Raw genomic sequence first — 22853 nt, 5'->3', positions numbered from 1 at the left:
TAAACTTTCTGCCACAACTTTTCTGGTATTGCCTTCATTTCCTGGTCTTATCATTACACTTTAACCTTTATGATAATTCAGCTCCACTTAGAATACTCTCACATGAGATGACTAGGTACTTTTGTAAACAGTAAGCTGTGCTACTCCACCCTTCGTGGACAAATAATAGAAACTCACAATGACGATCAAGACTATCCCCAAGAAAAAGAAATGCAAAAAGGCAAAATGGTTGCCTAAGGAGGCCTCACAAATAACAGAGAAAAGAGAAGCTAAAGGCAAAGAAGAAAAGGAAAGATATACCCATTTGAATGCAGAGTTCCAAAGAATAGCAAGGAGAGATAAGAATGCCTTCCTCAGTGATCGATGCAAATAGAGAAAAACAACAGAATGAGAAAGACTAGAGATCTCTTCAAGAAAATTAGAGATACCAAGGGAAGATTTCATGCAAAGACGGGCTTGACAAAGGACAGAAATGGTATGGACCTAACAGAAGCAGAAGATATTAAGAAGAGATAGCAAGAATACACAGAAGAACTACACAAAAAAGATCTTCATGACCCAGATAACCACAATGGCATGATCACTCACCTAGAGCCAGACATCCTGGAATGTGTGGTCAAGTGGGCCTTAGGAAGCACCACTATGAACAGAGCTGTTGGAGGTGATGGGATTCCGTTGAGCTATTTCAAATCCTAAAAGATGATGCTGTGAAAGTGCTACACTCAATATGTCAACAAATTTGGAAAACTCTGCAGTGGCCACAGGACTGGAAAGGGTCAGTTTTCATTCCAATCCTAAAGAAAGGCAATGCCAAAGAATGCTCAAACTACCACACAATCACACTCACCTCACACACTAGTAAAGTAATGCTCAAAATTCTCCAAGCCAGACTTCAACAGTACATGAACCGTGAACTTTCAAGCTGGTTTTAGAAAAGGCAGGGGAACCAGAAATCAAATTGGGAACATCCAGGGGTCATCGAGAAAGCAAGAGAGTTTCAGAAAAATATCTACTTCTGCTTTATTGATTATGCCAAAGCCTTTGACTGTGTGGATCACAACAAACTGGAAAATTCTTCAAGAGATGGGAATACCAGACCACCTGATCTGCCTCCTGAGAAATATGTATGCAGGTCAGGAAGCAACAGTTAGAACTGGACATGGAAGAACAGACTGGTTCCAAATAGGAAAGGGAGTACATCAAGGCTGTATACTGTCACCCTGCTTATTTAACTTATATGCAGAGTACATCATGAGAAATGGCCGGCTGGATGAAGCACATGCTGGAATCAAGATTGCCAGGAGAAAGATCAAGAATCTCAGATATGCTGATGACACCATCCTTATGGCAGAAAGCAAAGAAGAACTAAAGAGCCTCTTGATGAAAGTGCAAAAGGCGAGTGAAAAAGCTGGCTTAAAACTCAACATTCAGAAAACAAAGATCATGGCATCCGGTCCCATCACTTCATGGCAAATAGATGGGCAGACAATGGCAACAGTGAGAGACTTTATTTTTTTAGGGATTCAAAATCACTGCAGATGGTGACTGCAGCCATGAAATTAAAAGACGCTTGCTCTTTGGAAGAAAATCTATGACCAACCTAGACAGCATATTAAAAAGCAGAGACATTACTTTGCCAACAAAGGTCCGTCTTCAAAGCTATTGTTTTTCCAGTAGTCACGTACAGATGTAAGAATTGGACTATGAAGAAAGCTGAGCACCAAAGAATTGATGCTTTTGAACTGTGCTGTTGGAGAAGACTTGAGAATCCCTTGGACTGCAAGAAGATCTAACCTGTCCATACTAAAGGAAATCAGTCCTGCTTATTCATTGGAAGAACTAATGCTGAAGCTAAAACTCCAATACTTTGGCTTCCTGATGCGAAGAACTGACTCATTGGAAAAGACTCTGATGCTGGGAAAGATTAAAAGCAGGAGGAGAAGGGGATGACAGAGGATGACATGCTTGGATGGCATCACCAACACAATGGACCTGAGTTTGAGTAGGCTCCAGGAGTTGGTAATGGACAGGGAAGCCTGGCATGCTGCAGTCCATGGGGTCACAAGGAGTAGGACCCGATTGAGCATCTGAACTGAACCGAACCCTGACAGAGATCTATAAAGTGAAAGTTCCTATAGTGGCTCTAAGTAATCTGTGCTAACATAAAAAGAACCTGAAACCATATTAAGGAATTACATCATGTGCTACTTAAGAAATGTTTTTAAGGAAACAATGTCTACAGATTTCAAGAACTTGGAATAGAAGAAGTTTAATTCTCTTCACAGTTAATGTATTTGAAATAAGTGGAGATATTTTATTACTTCCTGTTGCAGTGGATTTGACTTAGAATAATTCTTAAAAGAGTACAAAATATTCACCTCCGGCCAACAGTAGTTTAGAAAAAAGAGAAAATGGAAATTACTTCTCAAAACTATTACTTGGAGCAGGCAATTTAAAATCAAAGCTTGCTGTATCAATCAATATTAATGTCAAAAAGTAGGCTTTTTGCACAGGTGTACAAGTGATGACAGTACTAAAAGCTCCTCTTAATAAGAAGGACTAAAACTTAATGGCTTTAGTCTAATGGACTAAAGACCTGGGCAGTAATAAAGCCAGGGTTTACAGTCACTGTACTATGATATGACGTAGAATGGCCTGTGACTAAAATTCCACTCTAGGACATTTTAATACTCTTGGAATGTGGTGACACAACTCTCAAATTACTGATTAACCAAACTATTATAAGAGCCTCAAACTATTATAAGCAATGCTGGAGCTGACGAGCTAAAACAAAGAGGTTAAGCTCACACTCTGTATGTGTGTGTGTACATACATAAACACTATATATATGTCTGTATATATATATATAAACACACACACACATATACACATATGTATATAATTCCTTGTCATACACTGGTATATATAGAGGGATTGATCATCTTGTTCACTTGTTAAGTTGTGTCTGACTCTTTGCAACCCCACGAACTGCAGCACACCAGACTTTCCTGTCACCATCTTCCGGAGTTTGCTCAAACTCATGTCCATTGAGTCGGCGATGCTATTCAACCATCTCACCCTCTGTTGCCCCCTTCTCCTGCCTTCAGTCTTTCTCAGTATCAAGGTTTTTTCCAATGAGTCGGTTCTTCGCACCAGGTAGCCAAATACTGGAGTTTCAGTTTCAGCATCATTCCTTCCAATGAATACTCAGGGTTGATTTCCTTTAGGATTGACTGGTTTGATCTCCTTGCTGTCCAAGGGACTCTCAAGAGTCTTCTCCAGCACCATAATTCGAAAGCATCAATTCTTCGGCACTCAGCCTTCTTTACAGTCTAACTGTCACATACATACATGACTACTGGAAAAACCATAGCTTTGACTACAGAGACCTTTGTTGGCAAAGTGATGTCTCTGCTTTTCAATAAGCTGTCTAGGTTTGTCACAGCTTTTCTTCCAAGGAGCATGCACCTTTTAATTTCATGGCTGCAGTTAACATCTGCAGTGATTTTGGAGCCCAAGAAAATAAAATCTCCCACTGTTTCCATTTTTTCCCCTTCTATTTGCCATGAAGTGATGGGACCAGATGCCATGATCTTAGCTTTCTGAATGTTGAGTTTTAAGCCAGCTTTTTCACTCTCCTCTTTTACCCTCATCAAGAGGCTCTTTAGATCCTCTTCACTGTCTGCCATTAAAGTGATACCATCTGCATATCTCCCAGCAATCTTGATTCTTGCTTGTTATTTTCATCCAGCCCAGCATTTCACATGATGTACTCTGCATATAAGTTAAATAAGCAGGCTGACAATATACAGACTTGACATAATACTTTCCCAATTTTGAGCCAGTCTGTTTTGTTCCATATCTGGTTGTTACTTCTTAATCTGCATATAGGTTTCTCAGGAGGCAGGTTAGGTGGTCTGATATTCTTATCTCTTTACGAATTTTCCACAGTTTGCTGTGATCTGCAGTCAGAGGCTTTGGTGTAGTCAATGAAGCAGAAGTAGAGGATCATCTCGTAGCATATAACAATGTTTATTTTTATTAAAAAATCAAAGAAATACTAATCAACACACTTTTTAAGGCTAGAAATCCAACAACTAAACCAAAATCCTATCTTGTTTTCTCTTCATTAAATGTATATGCAAAGCAGATCTTCTTTTGACAGGCAAAATAGAGCAAATGAATGAACAAATGGCCACTTATGTAGACTCCAAAACAAGACATATAGACAGTTTGTAAGTATCTGCATGTCCATCAAAGAGAACAGGGGGTTCTTGTCCATTTTCCCTCCATTCCCTGGTGCCTTCCTCATAGTGTTTCCAGTAAACACTGTTTACGGCTGCTGCTGCTGCGTCACTTCAGTCGTGTCCGACTCTGTGCCACCCCATAGACAGCAGTCCACAAGGCTCCTCCATCCCTGGGATTCTCCAGGCAAGAACACTGGCGTGGGTTGCCATTTCCTTCTCCAATGCATGAAAGTGAAAAGTGAAAGTGAAGTCGCTCAGTCCTGTCAGACTCTTCGCAACCCCATGAACTGCAGCCTACCAGGCTCCTCCATCCACGGGATTTTCCAGGCAAGAGTACTGGAGTGGGGTGCCATTGCCTTCTCCAATGCATGAAAGTGAAAAGTGAAAGTGAAGTCGCTCAGTCGTGTCCAACTCTGTGCAACCCCATAGACAGCAGCCCGCCAGGATCCTCCGTCCACGGGATTTTCCAGGCAAGAGTACTGGAGTGGGGTGCCATTTTCTTCTCTGCTGTTTACAGCACCCATTACCTTTTCCAGATTTATCTCCTGTTTTCATTTTATTACTCCTCAGCAGTCTTAACTTGCATCCTTTGGGTCTCTGTCTTTTACTTACACCTACACCTGCAATCTTTCGATGAGTTATCTGTGGGCCCATTTCCCCTAACAGGTTGGGAATTTCTTAGTATCAGAGAGTCATTTTGGTATTTTCTATAATACATAACACAGTGTCTTATACAGTGAAGTTGCTATTCAAAATAACTGCAAACTGAACCAAATTTCTTGTCTGTTACCCTAGCAATCCCACTTCTTTGTCAGAAAAGAACTATGCTTGCAGTAATATCCTTCATCATTACCATGGACTCTTCCTCAAGAGAATTTTGTTTCTAACACACACAAATGTGTGTGTGTGCTCAGTTGCTCAACCGTATCCAACTCTTTGCAACCTCACAGACTGCCAGACTCCTCTGTCCATGGGATTTCCCAAGCAAGAATCCTGGAGTGGGTCTTGCCATTTCCTTCTCCAGGGGATTTTCCAAACAAAGGGATCAAACCCACATCTCCTGTGTCTCCTGCATGGGCAGGTGGATTCTTTACCACTGAGCCACCGGGGAAGCCCCAAAGTAACATACAAATTTTACTAAATTATCTTTCAAATCCATGGCAGGTTTATTGGCTTTTGGAGGTTAAATAAGGAAAATCTGATTATACAATCAGATTGTGGCTCCTGGGCTCTAGAGCACTTGGGCTTCAGTTGTTGAGGCACCTGGACTCGGCAGCTGCAGTTTCCAGGCTTTAAAGCACAGGTTCAGTAGCTGTGGCGCAAGGTCTTAGTTGCTCCGCAGTATGTGGGTATCCTCCCCAGCCAGGGATCAAACCTGTGTCTCCTGCATTGGCAGGTAGATTCTTTACCACTGAGCCACCAAGGAAGCCCCTGAATCTATTTCTTCCTCGCATGCATTATACCTTTATGCCAATGATGGCTCAAAGACTTGTCAAAGGTTTATTTTAATAACAGAAGCTATGCTTCTGGAATAGAAAGAACTGATAAATGTGCTCAGTTTTACAATACATCAAGAGAGGCAAGGCAAAATGTTTTAAAACTTGTGGACTGTAGAATCAGCCACCTAAATAATGGATCTTCACTCAGATACTATAAATTCAGATTATATGGAGGAATAAGGGCTCAATTTGGACTGACTACTGCATACTGCAAACATTATTTTTCAGATACCTCATAGTGAACTAAATAATATGCTCAGTTCCTAAGTGCTAAAAGCAAGTACAACTTGGGATACTTACAAATGGAATCTATCTATCTAAAATATGCTTATAACTGGTTAAAGGAGATTCATGTTATGGTGTTTGCTCAATGAAAAAATGCAAGTAATAAATGCCAGCTGATGGACAAATATAATAATTCAGCACCAAAGAATGAGTGCTAGGTACTGTCATGATTTAACCATTAGCTAGTGGATATACCTGGTGCTTTCTTTTTGCATTAATTTGCTTTCTTTGGAAAATGAGGGCAGTGGTACTCTTTAAGAGTACAATACTTCTTCCCTTTGAAAATAAAGAAGTTAATACTGTATAGCACAGGGAACTCTACTTAGTGTTAAGTGGCAGCCTGGAACGGACAGGAATTTGGGAGAGAACAGATACATTTATATGTATGGCTGAATCCTTTTACTGTCCACCTGAAACTATTACAACACTGTTAACCGGCTATGCTCCAATACAAACTTAGCTCCCTGCTACTGGAGACCCAACTCTTCCCCGACAAGGGCCTTGAAATATTTATGTGAAGTAAACCTTTTGAAAACACTATTTTATTCATCTGGAGCAAGGGAATAATAGAGGTGAGACAGAGGACAATGCATTTATTTAATGCAATGAAGCATGAAGAAATAAGGGTTGTACCAGGGCAGTCTGTGGAGATAAAAATTAAGAGGCAATACACTTCAAAATTATCATGTAAGGAGTACAACTGCTGAATGCGAGGACCAGGAAGAGTGACTCTGTAGCAGTGTTTTTAGGCATAAAGTACTCACATGTCCTGAAACTACTTGTCCAGACATCCCCACAGCAATGTGGTTCTAAGATATGTTATACCAGTTCTCCTCTTTACTTGAAATATTTTTAGGATTAAATCTACTTTCAATCAACACTCTTCTTATGGCCTATAAGGTCTTGACTCCCCTCTCTTCATTCAGGACAGTTCCACTTTGGCCTATCATATTCTATAGACTCTGGGGTAAGCTTTTGATTTATTCAAAAATTCTACAGCTGAAAAGTTTGAAAATCACTGAACTAAAATACACATGAGGTTTCAGTGGCTCGACCCTGTGAGTATCCATCTTTTTTGTATACAACAACCAAGACACTATTGACATGTCAGGCTGGATGTATCTTTGTTATGAGGCTGTCCTGTACACTGTAGGATGCTAAGCCTATACCTGGCCTCTACCTATTACATACCAGTAGCATCCCTCACAGATGGTCTGGTCATGACAACCAAAAATATCTCCAGACCTCGCCAAAAGTTCCCTGGGAGGCAAAACCCTCCCCTCCCAGACTCTAATCTGTTTGTGGCCTGTTGCTATTTTATACTAGCTTCTCCTTTCTCTTCTAATACCATGACAATGTTAAACATGAGCTAATACTACATAAACTGGCGATTTTTTTTTTTTAAGGGTAGAAAGAGAAAAGAAAGCAGGCTAGAGATTTTAACACAAATGTGGGTATTAGTGTGCCACATTTTGAAATTAACAGGAGAAAAAGGTTGCTTGGTTACCTGAAACACAAGGCATAAGAAGTTTCTAGGTAACAGCATAGGCATTTCAGGACCTCAAAGTAAAATCTATTGTCTATAGATACATGTTATTTCAAAATAAAAAAAGGCAGGGCTATATATGTTGGACTCAGAAGTTGGAAATTTCCATAAACAACACAGATGACTTCTATTAAATTTAATATTAGGCTCTGGTGAAGAGGGAAAAAGGACTTTTTAAGTGAATAATAAAATATTGAGAATTCACTATGGGAGAGTAAAAACATGGGGCTTTGAAATAGGATAATTTGCATTTGAATCTTAACTCCATCTGCTTTACTTTCTTATCTTGGGTAGACATTTAATCCCTCTGAGCCCAGAATAAAAAAAAGAAAGGAGTATATATAAGAGTTCATTTCCTTACATTGCTTGAGAAAAGGCAGTTTTTAATCATCTGTATTTCTAGTACCTGGAAAATAATATAAATGTCTATAAATGAGTTTTAAGTGAAGAATATCAAGACTCTACAAATTACTTTACATTTTTAAGATTTCTTGCTTTTCCAGTAACTTTTAGCTCTACATCTAAAATTATTTACAGTGTTCATGAATGGCTTGGGACTGACCAGGAACGGTAACAGATGGTTTTAATTTATCTTTGGGTTTTTATTTTCCAAAAGTTAAAAACGGGGCACTTGAAAAATGAGGGGGTTTTTTTGTTTGTTTTTTCCAGCCTTGCCTTGCAGCTCGCAAGATCTTAATTCCTTAACCAGGGATTGAATCCATGCCCTGGGCAGTGAAAGTGCACAATTCTAACCAATGGACCACCAGGGAATTCCTCTTGAAAAATGAGGTTTTATACAAAAAAGATTTAGTTCTGTTCTGAACCACAATTCTTACATCTAATAGTAATCTTAATGATTATACTATTCAGGTGTCAAGGGAGAAGTCTGTCGCAGCACCACAACAGCCCTCCACCAGGGAGTAGCAATTTCTTGCTTTAAAATCCAAAGATATGAGCCAAAATGATAGGGAAATCTTGGTACAACTACGTTGACTTCTGATTAAGGGGCAGAGTGTAAAACAAGGATGGCAGTTCATCTTATTGCTTTTATAGAGATAAGAAGCTATAAAAAATTAAACATTATCTTTATAAGCCTTTCACTTTATTTCTAGAAAGACCTAAAGCTTTGTATACTCAATGACATTTAAAATTATCCTATCAAAGGGTAGTATTGTATCAGTATCCCATTGCTCACACATTACTAACAGGTGACAGGCATTTTATCCCCTTCCCCTCACAGCCATCCTCCCATCTCTCTAGCAAATACACAGTTTTCAACTCTTTCCTCTTTTAACTCAAGTTCAGACATCTATTCAGATGGTCCAGGGTTGCTTCCAGTAACTGGGAGAAACCGTCATAAAGAAAATGCTTATACAAATCCTGCAGCACATCACCTTACTGAAGGTGAAAGAGAAACAGGAAAATATTTCCTGCCACTTACAAACGCCACACAACTTTTGCTTCCCATGAATGAAACAAAGAAGCTTGAGGAGTTTAGATAGCAAACTCTTTTTTTTTCTTGAATCTAACGTTTGATATCAGATCTCGTAGACAATGGATATTTGCTAGAGGTGCAGAGTTTTTGATGATTCACATGCCAAACAAATGGGAGAAAATGCTTTAATTTTCCCAATATTCAGAATATTACTTCATTCTAAAAGAATTGTTACTTATAAACAGCACTTTCTCCTCCTACATTTTATGTTCTGCTGAACGTTTCTTCATGTACCTCACTGGCTTACATAATCTGTGGTATGAGACAGACAAGCGAAACAATGCTCAACATTTTAACTGAATGTAATATTCAGGGTGCTGGAAAAGGAATCTTTACACAAAGACACATCTAGTGTCAAAGTAAACTTCCTACACAAATCTTAACAAAGGACAAATTTAATTTATAAGTGATTAGATTGAATAAAACATTTAAAATTTCAAATAAATTATGCTACTTTAATAGGTGATTTATACTCTTCAGAACAGTCTCAATCTGGGTTTGGAGTTTGAAAGCTAGGCTTTCTAAAATGCCTAATGTAATCTAGAATTCTAATGTCATCTGAAATTCATGATACTCTAGGCCAGGCAAGTGGACTTCCTAGATAACATGTTCAGACCTTGTCTTAACTAGCAGTTTCTTAGTCTCTCAGGAGCTCTATCACTGTTTCGAATTAGTTTGGGCTTCTTTATTCCTAGAGGTCTTCCTTCCGGCTTAAAGTCTTGTTACCTGTACTTTGGTATTTGTACCGCATTGTATCTCCTTTATTCTGCACTCACTGTTAGCTACTCTATGGCTGACTTCATCTGCTTCACGGTGATACCGAACAGCAGCTCCTCTCTAGCTCTCATCTTGAAGGCCTCTGAGTTACATAGTACCAGTACTAGCAGCATCACCATGAGCTGCCCTAACTTCAGTGACTCCAAGACAGGATGGAGTTGCTGACCTTTGGGTCCATGTGTCTACATTCAATCATTCTTAGGTTGCTGTAAGTTCTCCAGAATTAAACATAAACTTGCTACTAATACTGTTTCCTTTTACTTTTATTTTTAACTGAGTCTTTATATTTGAATAAAATATTTGTTTTTCTAGGATTTATAGTATGCAAATTCTTCTGGAGCCATAAAAATATTAAGACCATAAGCAATACACAAAAAGAGTGAAAATTCAAGAGCTATGTATCACTCAGTTCAGAAATTCTACAGCAAGTTATACCATCTGGAAAATGTATAATTGATATGACCTTTAACATGTTGGCACATTCAATGAAGATAAACATAAAGGACGCAACACAAATTAAAGAGATTAAAATACAGATAATGGGTAAGGAACAAATATTTTTCAATGATTTCCTTTGTTATAACGTGACTCTATTACAACTCTATGGCTATATAAATACTTATTACCTATATTTCAAATTCTTTTAGGAAACAGTACTACAAGAGAAAAAAAGGAGACTGGTGATGAAATCTCAAAATACCTTTGTATTATAAAATTTTTTTTTTTAAAGACCTGTTGAAAATATTCAAAAAACTACAAATTTCGTGTTAGGTCTATTAACTAAAACTACATGGTTAATTGTGAATCAGCATCTAATTTCGATTGCAGGGGACAGAGTTAATTTATTCATGGAAATCTAGCATTGAATAGTACAAACAGTTGCCAAATTTCCCTAATGCTAATTTGGGCCAATGAGCATAAATTTTAAATTTTCTTTAGATGTGTTTTCTTTGGGGAAGAAATGCTAGAGAGTACAAAGAAAAAGCTGGAAAACAGGAGAGAGAAAAACGTAGAGCTATTTTAAAAGGGGTCAGCTATACCTAAAATAAATACTAAAAATTTGCTCTGAAAGAGCAATACAAAAATAAAAATTCTAAAAAGCTGAAGTTAGTCTATCCTTACTTGAGGTTTTTAACCATTCAGTATTAAAAAGAAGCATCTTGAGCAAACTAAATTGCCCAAATTAAAACATTCAAAGCTGTTGTTCTCAAATAAACAAATTACCCCATAGCTTGAGCTAAAAATCCACAAAAAAGTTGACATAAAATTTCAAAATAAATGAACAGCGAAGATTATAACATACTTATTATTTAGACTAACCTTCCAAACTTATTTAATTAACATTTCCTCACAAAAAGGAAGAGGGAATACATTTAAGGAAGATGTCAGTACTGAATAGCTAAAAGGAAAATAAAGCAACAATGAACAAATGCATTCGAATAGCTCCTATATAAATTATAAAATTAAAATTCATAATTGTCAAAACAATATCACACATACTGATGCTAATTCTTATATTTAAAATGATCAGTATTCTCTTTCAGGCAGCAATTATCCTCCAATATGGCCCTTACTCAGCTGAGCCAAAGGATATGAGGAGGCAGCATCAGGATACACATAAAGCTGATAAAAGAGAATCCCAATATTACAGAGGAAGGTAAAGGACAGAAAAATGAGAAACAAGGTCCAGTGTCTTTTCATGTAGATGCAAAATTTCAAAGGAATGAAATTATAAGTTATCAATCTAGTGATTTATTCATGATACTCAATTTAAGCCGTTTCAGTAATCTTCATGGGTCCAATTAAAAGGTTAGATGCTTTTAAAGATCCCCTGTGGTAAAAATTATTTAATTTAGTAAATAAAACATCATTATCTTGTCATTGGGAGATAGAATTTTGTGCAAAATAAAAAACCCTAGTCTCATTTTTGAACAGGATGCTACAAAAATGGTGTATTATTTACTTAGGGAAGAAGGGGGAAAGGAATGAGGAATCTACCTTTTCAATCTATTTGCCTCACAAGCCAGGATGCAGCATGTAAGATGAAATTCTAGTTCACATGGAAGAATGGAAATTTTTTCTCTATTCCCCCTAATATTTATCTGGACACAATTCTGAAAATCAGGAAATGAAAGTAATATGATACTGATATTACTGGTGAGGTAATTAAGGAACTTAACTTACCATTTTTTGGGCTTTGATAATGGTTTGTACTTGCTGTATTTTACACGCCATTCAAGAACTTCTTTACAACGCTGACATACTCCATCATGAAGTTTTGCATTAATTTTCTTAAAAAGAAACAGAAAAACAAATCGAGAATTTCACTAGTGAGTCAGCATTACAAACCTCAAAAGGCATATGAGAAATTTAAGCTTTTTTTAAAACAGCAACCTAAATTTAACCTGCATAACATTTTACAGTGTACTATGTGTTTTTACGTACATCATCAATTTGGCTCTTCATGAAGGCAAAGATTCTTAACTCAGGATGTAGCTCAGAATCATCTAGGGAACTTTTAAATTTCCTGGCAGGAGTATTTTAAGCACATCATCCCCACTGATTCTGATGCATCTTCATTTTACAATTCAAACTATGTAGTTAAGATATATGCACTTTACTGTATGTAAGCTACATCTCAAAAAAAGTAGAAGAAAATCCAATCATATTTTAAGCCTACTGTTTTGACAACTCAAGTCTTACTACTGAGAAATGAGAAATTAAACAGATTTTAGATAATCCTGAAATGTAGTCTGCAGGGGAGGGCAGAAACTAAGCAACTTGAGAAAGGAGAGCCAGGGAGAAGCAGCTGGAAGCAAGGAGATATTTAATTATTCAATTTAATCTTTCTGTATTCTCATGTAAAGATGTCTTAGGAAAGTTACCTTGATAACCTGGTTTCTTCAAAACAGAAGATAACTACGTGCATATAACTGGTAGAAAATGAGCTTTATGAGGAAAAAAATTTTTTCCTTATAATATTCTTCTCAAAATGTGTTGGGAAATAAGAAGGAAGGAAAACTTTTAAATGTGTCATGTGTTCTCACAACAGCTTTGTATTTTGTAACAAGTTCATTTGACTCAAGACCTAGGCTACATATTTTCACTAAGTACTCTGAGAATTTTCTAACTTGTTTTGGTTGTGGAAGCCTGGTGTTTGCCTCCTGTTGGAATAATGAATAAAGAATAGTTTAAGTTCTTGTTCTCTTTGCTTCTTTTCTTTTTTAAATGTTTTAAAAGGAGGAAAACAAAGCATCTCAAAAGATGCAGGTTCTTTGGAAGGTTATTTGAATACTGAGTTACAAGCACAATGTTTAGAAATCATCTGAAAGAAAAACTTCTGAACAGCACTTGATATTTTTTAATGCCCTAAATAAGAGGGTAAAATAATGACAAAACATTTATTCAAAGAGAAAATATTTCAAGGGTATTTTCAAAAAACCATAAATTGAGCTGTGAATACATTATGTTTGAATTTAATTCTGTGGTAAAAAACATATTCTATTACTTATGAATTGTGTATGGGTTTTCTTTTCTTCCTGATCTAGATGGAGAGTCCCTGGGAAAATAAATCCTGCATGGCATTATATCCCCTCTTTTCTGTGGCTCATTGTTGCCAGAAAGAAGGAAATCTGTCTAATACCAAATTCCTCTTCTTATCAACCTTGGCACCTAGTTATCGCATATAGGGTTTGCTAAGAAGTACCCAGAACTAAGGCTCACATTTCATCTTTTACTCACTGCCCTCTGTTGCCTAGAATATCTTACCAAAAGCACCGCTTATATTTTCCTAACTCCAACAATAATAAAAAATAAACTAGTGGCGATCTATGATTAGAGTATGAATGTGATGTAAACTTTCTAGCTAGCATATTCTTAGAATGCACACCATTTCATTACCTGCAATTTTATTATATACAACACCTTTTACTTGTTAACTGGCGAGCATTATTTGGTTTCTCGCTTGCTTCATATCCAGTTTCTGACCAGTTCATCTTGATTTACAAAGCTGTGCATAGTTTAGAAACTGGTTTCTTTAGGGTGGATCGACAGATCGACAGTATAACAAAACAGGTCTTTGTGGGAACTTGTCCTGTGAGTGACGTGTGAAGCGGTATAAACGGAGATGTTGTACAGCGTCCACATGACCAGCAGGCACTACTACAAAATTAAACTTGATTTTTATGTGTTAAGAAATCATTGAGAAAAGAAATGAATGAATAAATGAGAATGAATAATACTTTCATTTGAAAATGCTACAGAAAGAAAACTGTGTACCTTGTTTTTGCTGTACTTTGGCAAACTAGAAAAAGTGAATTCCAGAGACATAAGTGAGGAAAGCTTAATCCTAGTTTTAAGGAATCACTCTGCCTGGAGCAAAGGGGGTGGCTGTTGCTGCTGCTGCTGCTGACAACCTTACATTACTCACAACTGTGTTTACAACTAACCCTGCCCATTTTGGCAATTCATTTTAGCATGTCCCTTACGGTAGAAAATAATAGGTTACTAAGGTTAAGATTTAAGCATGTTCAAATATAAAATCAAAACTTAGTTTTCTAAGTACAAAAGCCTCTAAAGATAATTTAGTTTAACAAGCTATTCTCAGATCTTTAAAAGAAAAAAAAATCACCAGTGGAAGATTCCACTGGACTTAAGAATCATAAGTAAAAAAAGAAAACCTTCTTTATCAATGAATACTTCTTTTAAAGTTAGAATAAACATCATAAACTTATGCATCAGAGGACACTCCTACGTCATATATATACATAAAGTCCTAAAAACCGTCTTGGCCATTATTAATTCATACAACATATTTTATAGTGTTGTTTTAAACATTCTGCTGTCCAACGATGCATCAGTGGTAATATAAAACATTAATCACCATAAAAGAACGACGTGATGTGAAGACTTCAACTCCCAAGAAGGTAGCAAGAGCAAATTGTAAATATAACATCTGTATCAATATGCTGATGCTGAAGAATATTTTATAAAATATAAAGTATCATTTAATAGAAGGGAGGTACTACTGTGTATGAAGGGGAAGAATTCGAATATCATTCAAGAGCAACCAATATAATTTTCATTAGGATTTTTTGCACATCATAATCCTTTCAGAAATGCTATAGATAAAACAATGGCACATTTACTTCCCTTCATTAGTTGGAAAAAAAAAGAAATTAAAAAGTGAAATTCTCAAGAAAAATGCCAATTCTGACTGCAGCTGAATTTCCATTTCCATGGAACAGAATAACCTCGTTCTCTCCCCTGCCTTACACCAAAATAAGGTATTTGCTGCCAATAGAGCTACAACCGTGTTACTCCATATTTAATTATACTTAAAAGTATACATTTTTAAATTTTCTAGTAATACTCCTTTTATTCTAAATTTGGTTAGAGGATAAAGGATCTCTGAAATTAGGAGCAAGATATTATATGACTAATAATAATAAGTGTGAAAATCAGTATTTGGGGCTGTGACTTCCAAATCATTAGATGTATTTTCTTAAATCCTTTTTATATGGCTAGAATATTGTTGGACATAAAGTATCTTACAAAATAAATATAACCAAAAAATAGATGAGGGAATCAGATTAAGGGAAAAACTAGAGTTGGGAGGGAAAATCACAGAACAGCCAGAAGTACAGCTGGGAAGTGCATCTGCTAGGTATAGGCCACAAGTGAGATGTGAGTTCTCTAGTAGCCAGAACAAATGTTCTGCTCACTTACGTGACCCAAGATCTGTAACATGCCAAAAATCCAGTTTATCAGAAGCAGCACATCTTTTCTTATTAAAACCTGAAGTTTCATTTTCCCAGAAACAATGCCATACGACATAGTAAACAATGCTCTCAAAACACATCCTTACACTACAAAGCATTTCACAGAGCTGTTTTCTATCCTAGTTCTCAAGTAGACAGTGTTACATAGTGCAGTCTAGTAAAAAGTTATTTTCAGGTGAAAGTGAAAGTGAAGTCACTCAGGCATGCCCAACTCTTTGGGACCCCATGGACTATATAGTCCATGGAATTCTCTAGGACAGAATACTGCCATGGGTAGCTGTTCCCTTCTCCAGGGGATCTTCCCAACCCAGGGATTGAACCCAGGTCTCCCACATTGCAGGTGGGTTCTTTACAAGTATTTTTCAGGTATGCAATGTAAATACAGATATCTGGATATTCATAAGATCTATAGAAACGAACTGCAAATCATAAGGCCATCTTCAAAGAATACATCCTCCCAAACGAGTTCTAAAAACACTCATCTCTATTACAAAAAAATTCAAACATGCAGAAAAAATTAAAACAATACTAACGCATAATCACATATGTTATCTAGAGACAACTGTTAACACTTTCCATCTTACCTATTCACTTTTCATGTGTTCAGTTCAGTTCAGTCGCTCAGTCGTGTCCAACTCTTTGCGAACCCGTGAACCGCAGCACGCCAGGCCACCCTGTCCATCACCAACTCCCTGAGTCCACCCAAACCCATGTTCATTGAGTCGGTGATTGCAAGTATCAAGATTCTTCACCTCTCAGTCATATATATCCTAGATATAAGACTTTCTCCTACTTAGCCACAATACAGAAAACCACACCTCAGAAAAATGAAAAATCACTAATACCACTGAATGTAACCAGTCTACACTGAAATTTCCTCAATGATCCCTCACCACCCTACACCCCAATCAGTACTCAAGTTCGGTTTGTTCTCTCTTTTTTGGTCTAACGGGATCTCCCCCTTTTATCCTCTACACTGATTTTTTTTTTCAATTATCTTTTTAAAAATTTTTATTGGAATATAGCTGACTTACAATGTTGTGTAAGCTTCAGGTTTACAGCAAAGTGAATCAGTTATACACTGATGTTTTTGAAAATACCAGGCATGTTATCTTCGGGGATACTCCACATTCTATGTTTGTCAGATTGTTTTATCTTGGTGTAATTTAACTCATTGCTTGCTTTATGTGTTTTTATTTTCATTATCTTAACAATGTTTTTCTAGGAGAAAACCTTTTCAATTTCAATGAAGGACAATTTTTTTTCTTTTTTTCTCTTATGCACAATGCTTTTAATGTCAAATCTAAGAAGTCTTTGAAGAATCATGATTTTCATCTATGTTTTCTTCTGGAAGTTCAGTAATTTTCGGCTTTACATTTAGTCTATGATCTATTTTGAGTTCATTTTTATACATGGTACAAAATAGTGGTAGGAGGTTCTTTATAAAGTATCTATGGGTGTCCAATTTCTAGCATCACTGAATTGTATTTTTATCTTTGTCAAAAGTTAAATATGTGTGTCTATTTTGGGCTCAATCTTCTACCATATTAATCTATGTTTTTCTTCAGTACTGCCCTGTCTTGATTACTAGACCTTTACGGCCTTGAAATCAATGCTGTGCATCCCCTAAATTTATTCTTTTTCAAAACTATCTAGCTATTCTACTTCCTTTGCTTTACTGTACACATTTTAACACCAATTTGTTAATTTCAACAACAACAAAAAATGCCTGTGATGATTGCACTTAGGATTATATTGAAACTATAAATAAATTTGGGGGAGAAGTGACATCGTAACAATAGTAAATATTCCAATCCATCAACAATGCATTCCTGGGATAAACCTCACTTGCCTGAGGTATATTATCCTTTTTATTTATTGGTGAATACAGTATGCTAATTTTCCCTGAAGATTTTTGTTTATCAATGAGGAATACTGGCCCACAGTTGTTTATTTTAATAATATCTTTGTCTGGCTTCAGTGTTTAGTTCAGTTGCTAGAGGATTCAGGTACAAGGGTTAAAGGGACTTAAAATGTAAGTAAAGATTTTCTGTATGTTAGAAGAACACTGGACTATTAAAAATCTTGTAGGGGCTTCCCTAATGGTCCAGTGGTTAAAAATATGCTTGTGAACGCAAGGGGCACAGGTTCAAAACCTGGTCTGGGAGCATCCCACATGCCAAGGAGCAACGGAGCCTGTGCACCACAGCTACCGGAGCCCACGAGCTGCAACCACCGAAGCCTGAGAACCCTACAGCCTACTCTCCCCGAGAGAGGCCAATGCAGTGAGCCCACGCACCACAGCTACCGGAGCCCACGAGCTGCAACCACCAAAGCCTGAGAACCCTACAGCCTACGCTCCCCAAGAGAGGCCACTGCAGTGAGCCCACGCACCACAGCTACCGGAGCCCACGAGCTGCAACCACCAAAGCCTGAGAACCCTACAGCCTATGCTCCCCAAGAGAGGCCACTGCAATGAGCCCACGCACCACAGCTACCAGAGCCCACAAGCTGCAACCACCAAAGCCTGAGAACCCTACAGCCTACGCTCCCCAAGAGAGGCCACTGCAATGAGCCCACGCACCACAACCAGAGAGGAGGCCCTGCTCCCCACATCTACAGAAAGCCCCCACCCTGAACCGGAGACCCAGCGCAGCCAGAAATAAAAAAACAAATCCTGTAGAATAAGCCCAAGTCCTTATTTTTAAATAATCCTAAGTACAATTATATGTTTAAAAGCGGTTTTTTTGGTCACAAACTGAGAAAAATTTCATCCTAACTAGATGAAATTAAATTACTTATACTTACACCTGGCCTTTGGTTTATTATATATTACATAACACTTTAGGAAATAGAATTTATCACTCAATAAATATGAATGGGGCAAGGGAAAAGACAAAGTTCAAATTTCACATAGAAATTTCTTTTTTTGTATTCTGTCCAGCAGTCTGTAAATTTTGTTCATCTCCTTACCACTTGGTTTTGCAACTAGTCTTTTCCCCTTAATACTTTTTTCCCACTGTGTACGAACAATGGTATACTCTATTATATAAATATCTTATGCCAAGAATTTATTACTTTCGTGGATGAAAAATAACTTTACTGATCAGTTTTAAGATTTAAAACTATATGAGCATCTATATATAAATATTCAATTATAGAAATTTTTATAAAAGTTAAAAAGAGGATAAATCTTATCCCTCAGAGATTCTATAATTTTCAGCATTTCAAGTATATATATTTATAGAAATTTGTATTTTTATGTACATGGTGTTTTATAACTTCTCATCAATTTTTTTTCAGATTAGTATATACACTTTTAAAACATGTTTTTATTGACTGTATATTATATCCTTTCAGAGTAATACTTTCACTTAACCTATTTTCTGATAGTTTGCTTATTTCCAACTTCTGACTGAATACATATGGTTTTCAATGTATTATGTTATAAATATCAGAAAACTTCTAATGAACATGCAAATTCTCATCACATTATATTTACACATAACAACTTCTGATCACATTTCAAGAAAAAAGTAAAAATAACAGGAATTTTACCAGAGGTGAAAACTCATGGTAAAGAATAACTGTCCCCTTCTTAAATTAAGTACGGTACATAATTATTTGGACATTAAAGCAAATATTTCCTAGTACTATCAATAAAAATTTGCTTTGTTTTCTTATCCTGGCAGTTAAATTTTTAAAAAGAACAGGAGACACTGCCACTTTTCAAAAAGGGAATTAAAAACCCTTCTTGTCAGGAATTCCCTGGTGGATCAGTGGTTAGGACTCAGCACTTTCACTGCCATGGGCCTGGGTTCAATCCCTGGTCAGTGACTAAGACCCCACAACTGTGCGGCTCAGGCAAGAAAGAAAAAAAAAAAATTCCTGCTATAATCAACAATAGCACAATTACCACAGATAGAACACTACTTTATGATCCAAAATATTAATACTGACTTCTAGTCACTTAAAACTTTCAAACATATGAACTATTTCAGTGTGATAAGAAGCAATAGTTTGAATGTTTATTACTCTCAGAAATACCTTATTTGGACAAGTTACTGAGTCTTACTATTTTTATGTATTTTATTATTTCACAAAATGAGGTAGTCATATAAATAGACCAGAAATACTTTTGAAGTGAGTTCTAGGAATAAAACTTGTTTATGATTTAAGGAAAAATAGAAAACCAAAGTTACTACAGGGTTACATCTTTTTAAGAAACTATACTGGTTTAATGTAACTAAAGAGATTAGCTCTCAACATTTATAAGCTAACTATAACTTTAAAATTCTAAAATATTTGATATAAATACATATGGACATCAAATAGATAAACATTTCAGTTACCAATATTTGATTTTTCACAATATAAAATTCCAATTAAGAGATACCTAGGGGATAAAGAGGTATATTTCTACTGTACGCTAAAATAATTATTTTTTCCCCCTGAAGTCTAGTCCATCTTCGTCTCCTTCACACTATATTCATCTAAGCCCTTAAAACACCAATACCAACCAGAGAATTGAAAATATATACTAAAAATACTCAAATTCTCCTCTTGTTCAACATATTTACAATATTAGCTTTTTTAGTCGAGAAACAATATTGGATTCCCTCGCTCAGTTTTTTTTGTTTTTTTGTTTTTACTGCTGAAACCTATAACAAAAGACATCTGCAAAAACAAACAATTGCATTTTCATCCAAAGACTGAATATAAAATGGGCCCTGATCATCCTAAACAGAGGACTATTCTCTCAAAAAGTGGGTAGAGCTATTGTCTGTTGCAATTATACAGAGAGGGTCTATGTACAAACTACCTACTGATTTATTTCAGTAGCCATGCAAACTACTCAGATTCTCACTGACAAGCTTACTGCAAACAGACACTTAAATGGAGCCACACCTGCCTACAGGCAGAAACATGCTATTGCAGTATCTTCCGGCAGTAGCAAAACCTATTAAGAAAGCCATTTCTGTTTTCCAAAGTATATTTGACTCATTTACTTTTAAGTACAAATTAAAATAAGTTGGTGCTGTGAATTTTAACAAGCAAATCGTTCTGAAGGATTTGAACAACCAAATCATTGCGCTGATAAACCAATCACATCTTTTAAAAGGTGTGGTCAGTTGGAAAGAAGAGCACTCTGGTATAAAGATTTTTAATTCTCTCCATATTGTACTAAAAGGCACAATTCAGGAGGATATGTTATGAATGTTTAAAAAAATTTTATAGAAGGACTCACAATGCTACACTAAGAACAAATTATAAGCAGAACATAGAATAATCTCCCGAGGACAAGGGAAATTTTGCCCTACAACAATTAAAACATTGGGAATTTAGTATTTTAAGATAATATACATTTAATTATCTTTAAGCCATCTTCATTAACTATAGGACTTTATTAAATAAATAACCCAAAAATAACTTCTCTAAAGTGGAAATAGCTTTATTGTCAGAGTAGTTTTATGGGAGGTTAAGTTTTTACTCTCAAAATTTTGCTGTAAATGGTCAAAATGTCAATGGTTTTATCCAGGAATAATTTTTGTCTTTCCTGAAAAAAAGACTCACCTTACAAAGTAGGATTGCACTTCAAACTTCATTTGCTCCTTCTCAAGATCCTTTGCTAATACTTCTTCCTCTGATTACCCCTTAAAATGATCCATTCCTCAATATTCAGTCATCAACTCAGTCACTGACCTGCCTTCCCTGTGTCTGTCTCTTCAACGTAGATGTCTGTGAAGTGCTCCTTTCTTTCTACACTCTGTGTGAGTGTGTGTGTGTGTGTGTGTGTGTGTGTGTGTATGTGTGTGTGTGTTACTTAGTCATGTGCAACTCTTTGCGACCTCATGGACTGTAGCCTGCCAGGCTCCTCTGTCTATGGAATTCTCCAAACAAGAATAGTAGGGTGAGTAGCCATTCCCTTCTCCAGGGGATCTTCCTGATCCAGGATTGAACCTGGGTCTCCTGCACTGCAGATTCTTTATTGTCTAAGCCACTAGGGAATCCCTTCCATATTCTTCACTCACGGTCAACATAACCTATAAGTATAGCTTCAGTAATGATCAATGAAGGTTACTTCCAAAACAATGCACAATCCTAAAGCTTCTCTTGAGGTCCTGATATATCAGACTGCATGAAGGACATCCATCTTCCTCCTCAAGGAAATCACTGAAACACCTCAAATCCATGGACTGAATCACAGTCACTATCTTAGCAGTAAAATCTGTTTCTCGTTTGTCCCAACATCATCTTAAACTCTTCTTGTAGTCTCAGGTATAAAATCTCAGGTCACCTTTGACTCCTCCTCCCTCTCCTACCAAAATGCCAATATTGACAAAACTAATCTTTCCACAATGTCCCCAACTTTGTCTTCTACTTTATATCCCTCCTACTTCTGTATATCAGGTCCTCATTTCTATCTGTACTGCTAAAGCAGCCTCCCAAATGGAAGATGGATTAGAAACTAAAAAAGATAAATGGAGACCAAGCTGTCAACAGTTATGTCTAACAGACATCTGTCCATATGCCTCCTCTGGTCAGAAATTTACATTCCTTAAGGCACTCCTAAGACTGAAATTGAGACCTCACCACAATGGGATCTCTACTTTCCTTTCTGGTCCTATCACCTGTCTTTCTTGCCTATGTATGTGTGCACTCCCAAGTAAACACATCTGGCAGACACCACAATCTGCCTCCTCCTGTGGCTTTGCTCTGCCAGTCCTTGTGCACCACACTCGCATGTCGAAGTTCAATTCTTCATTCAAATACAGGTTTGTGTTCCAAACAACCCTCGAAAATCCCATGTAGTATTTTCCATCTCATTCAATTCAAAAGACGTACACAAGGCCTATAATGGCAAGGCATATATTAGATATAGGGGTACAAGAGAGAAGAAAAGTCTTTATCCTTGAGCTAGTAAGCAGTGAAACAGAGAGATGGCTTTGGCAGTGTGGAAATTAAAACAGGGATAGACAAAGGGTGCTTTGGGATTGTCCTCTACAAAGGCCAAGGGCCACTGCAAGGGAAGGACATATGAAGTATGACAAAGTATACGGCCCTTTGGGGAAACTGCAAGCAGTCAGGAAGAGCCAAACAACAAACAGGGTGTGAAGAGAATGGAAGGAACAAGCCAAATTATTAAGAGAACATGTCTGCCAACTAAAGAATTTTGAGTACTAAACAGGAAAGGAATCTGATTGAATAAGATCCTAAGCAGCA

General features: G+C 36.8%; 1 protein-coding gene across 1 annotated transcript in view; it reads right to left on the bottom strand.

The window, feature by feature from the left end:
- Window positions 1-22853, bottom strand: part of C8H9orf85 (chromosome 8 C9orf85 homolog) — a 63770-nt gene that overhangs the window by 18840 nt on the left and 22077 nt on the right. Inside the window, exon 2 of the mRNA XM_005683750.3 lies at window positions 12034-12140. Within this exon, the coding sequence (XP_005683807.1) occupies window positions 12034-12140 (107 nt within the window). The remainder of the gene's footprint in view (window positions 1-12033; window positions 12141-22853) is intronic.

This window comes from Capra hircus, chromosome 8 (genome assembly GCF_001704415.2).
Source record: "Capra hircus breed San Clemente chromosome 8, ASM170441v1, whole genome shotgun sequence".
Lineage (NCBI taxonomy): Eukaryota > Metazoa > Chordata > Mammalia > Artiodactyla > Bovidae > Capra > Capra hircus.
Note: the sequence above shows the minus strand (reverse complement) of the source record. Positions and strands in the feature narration are given on the sequence as shown.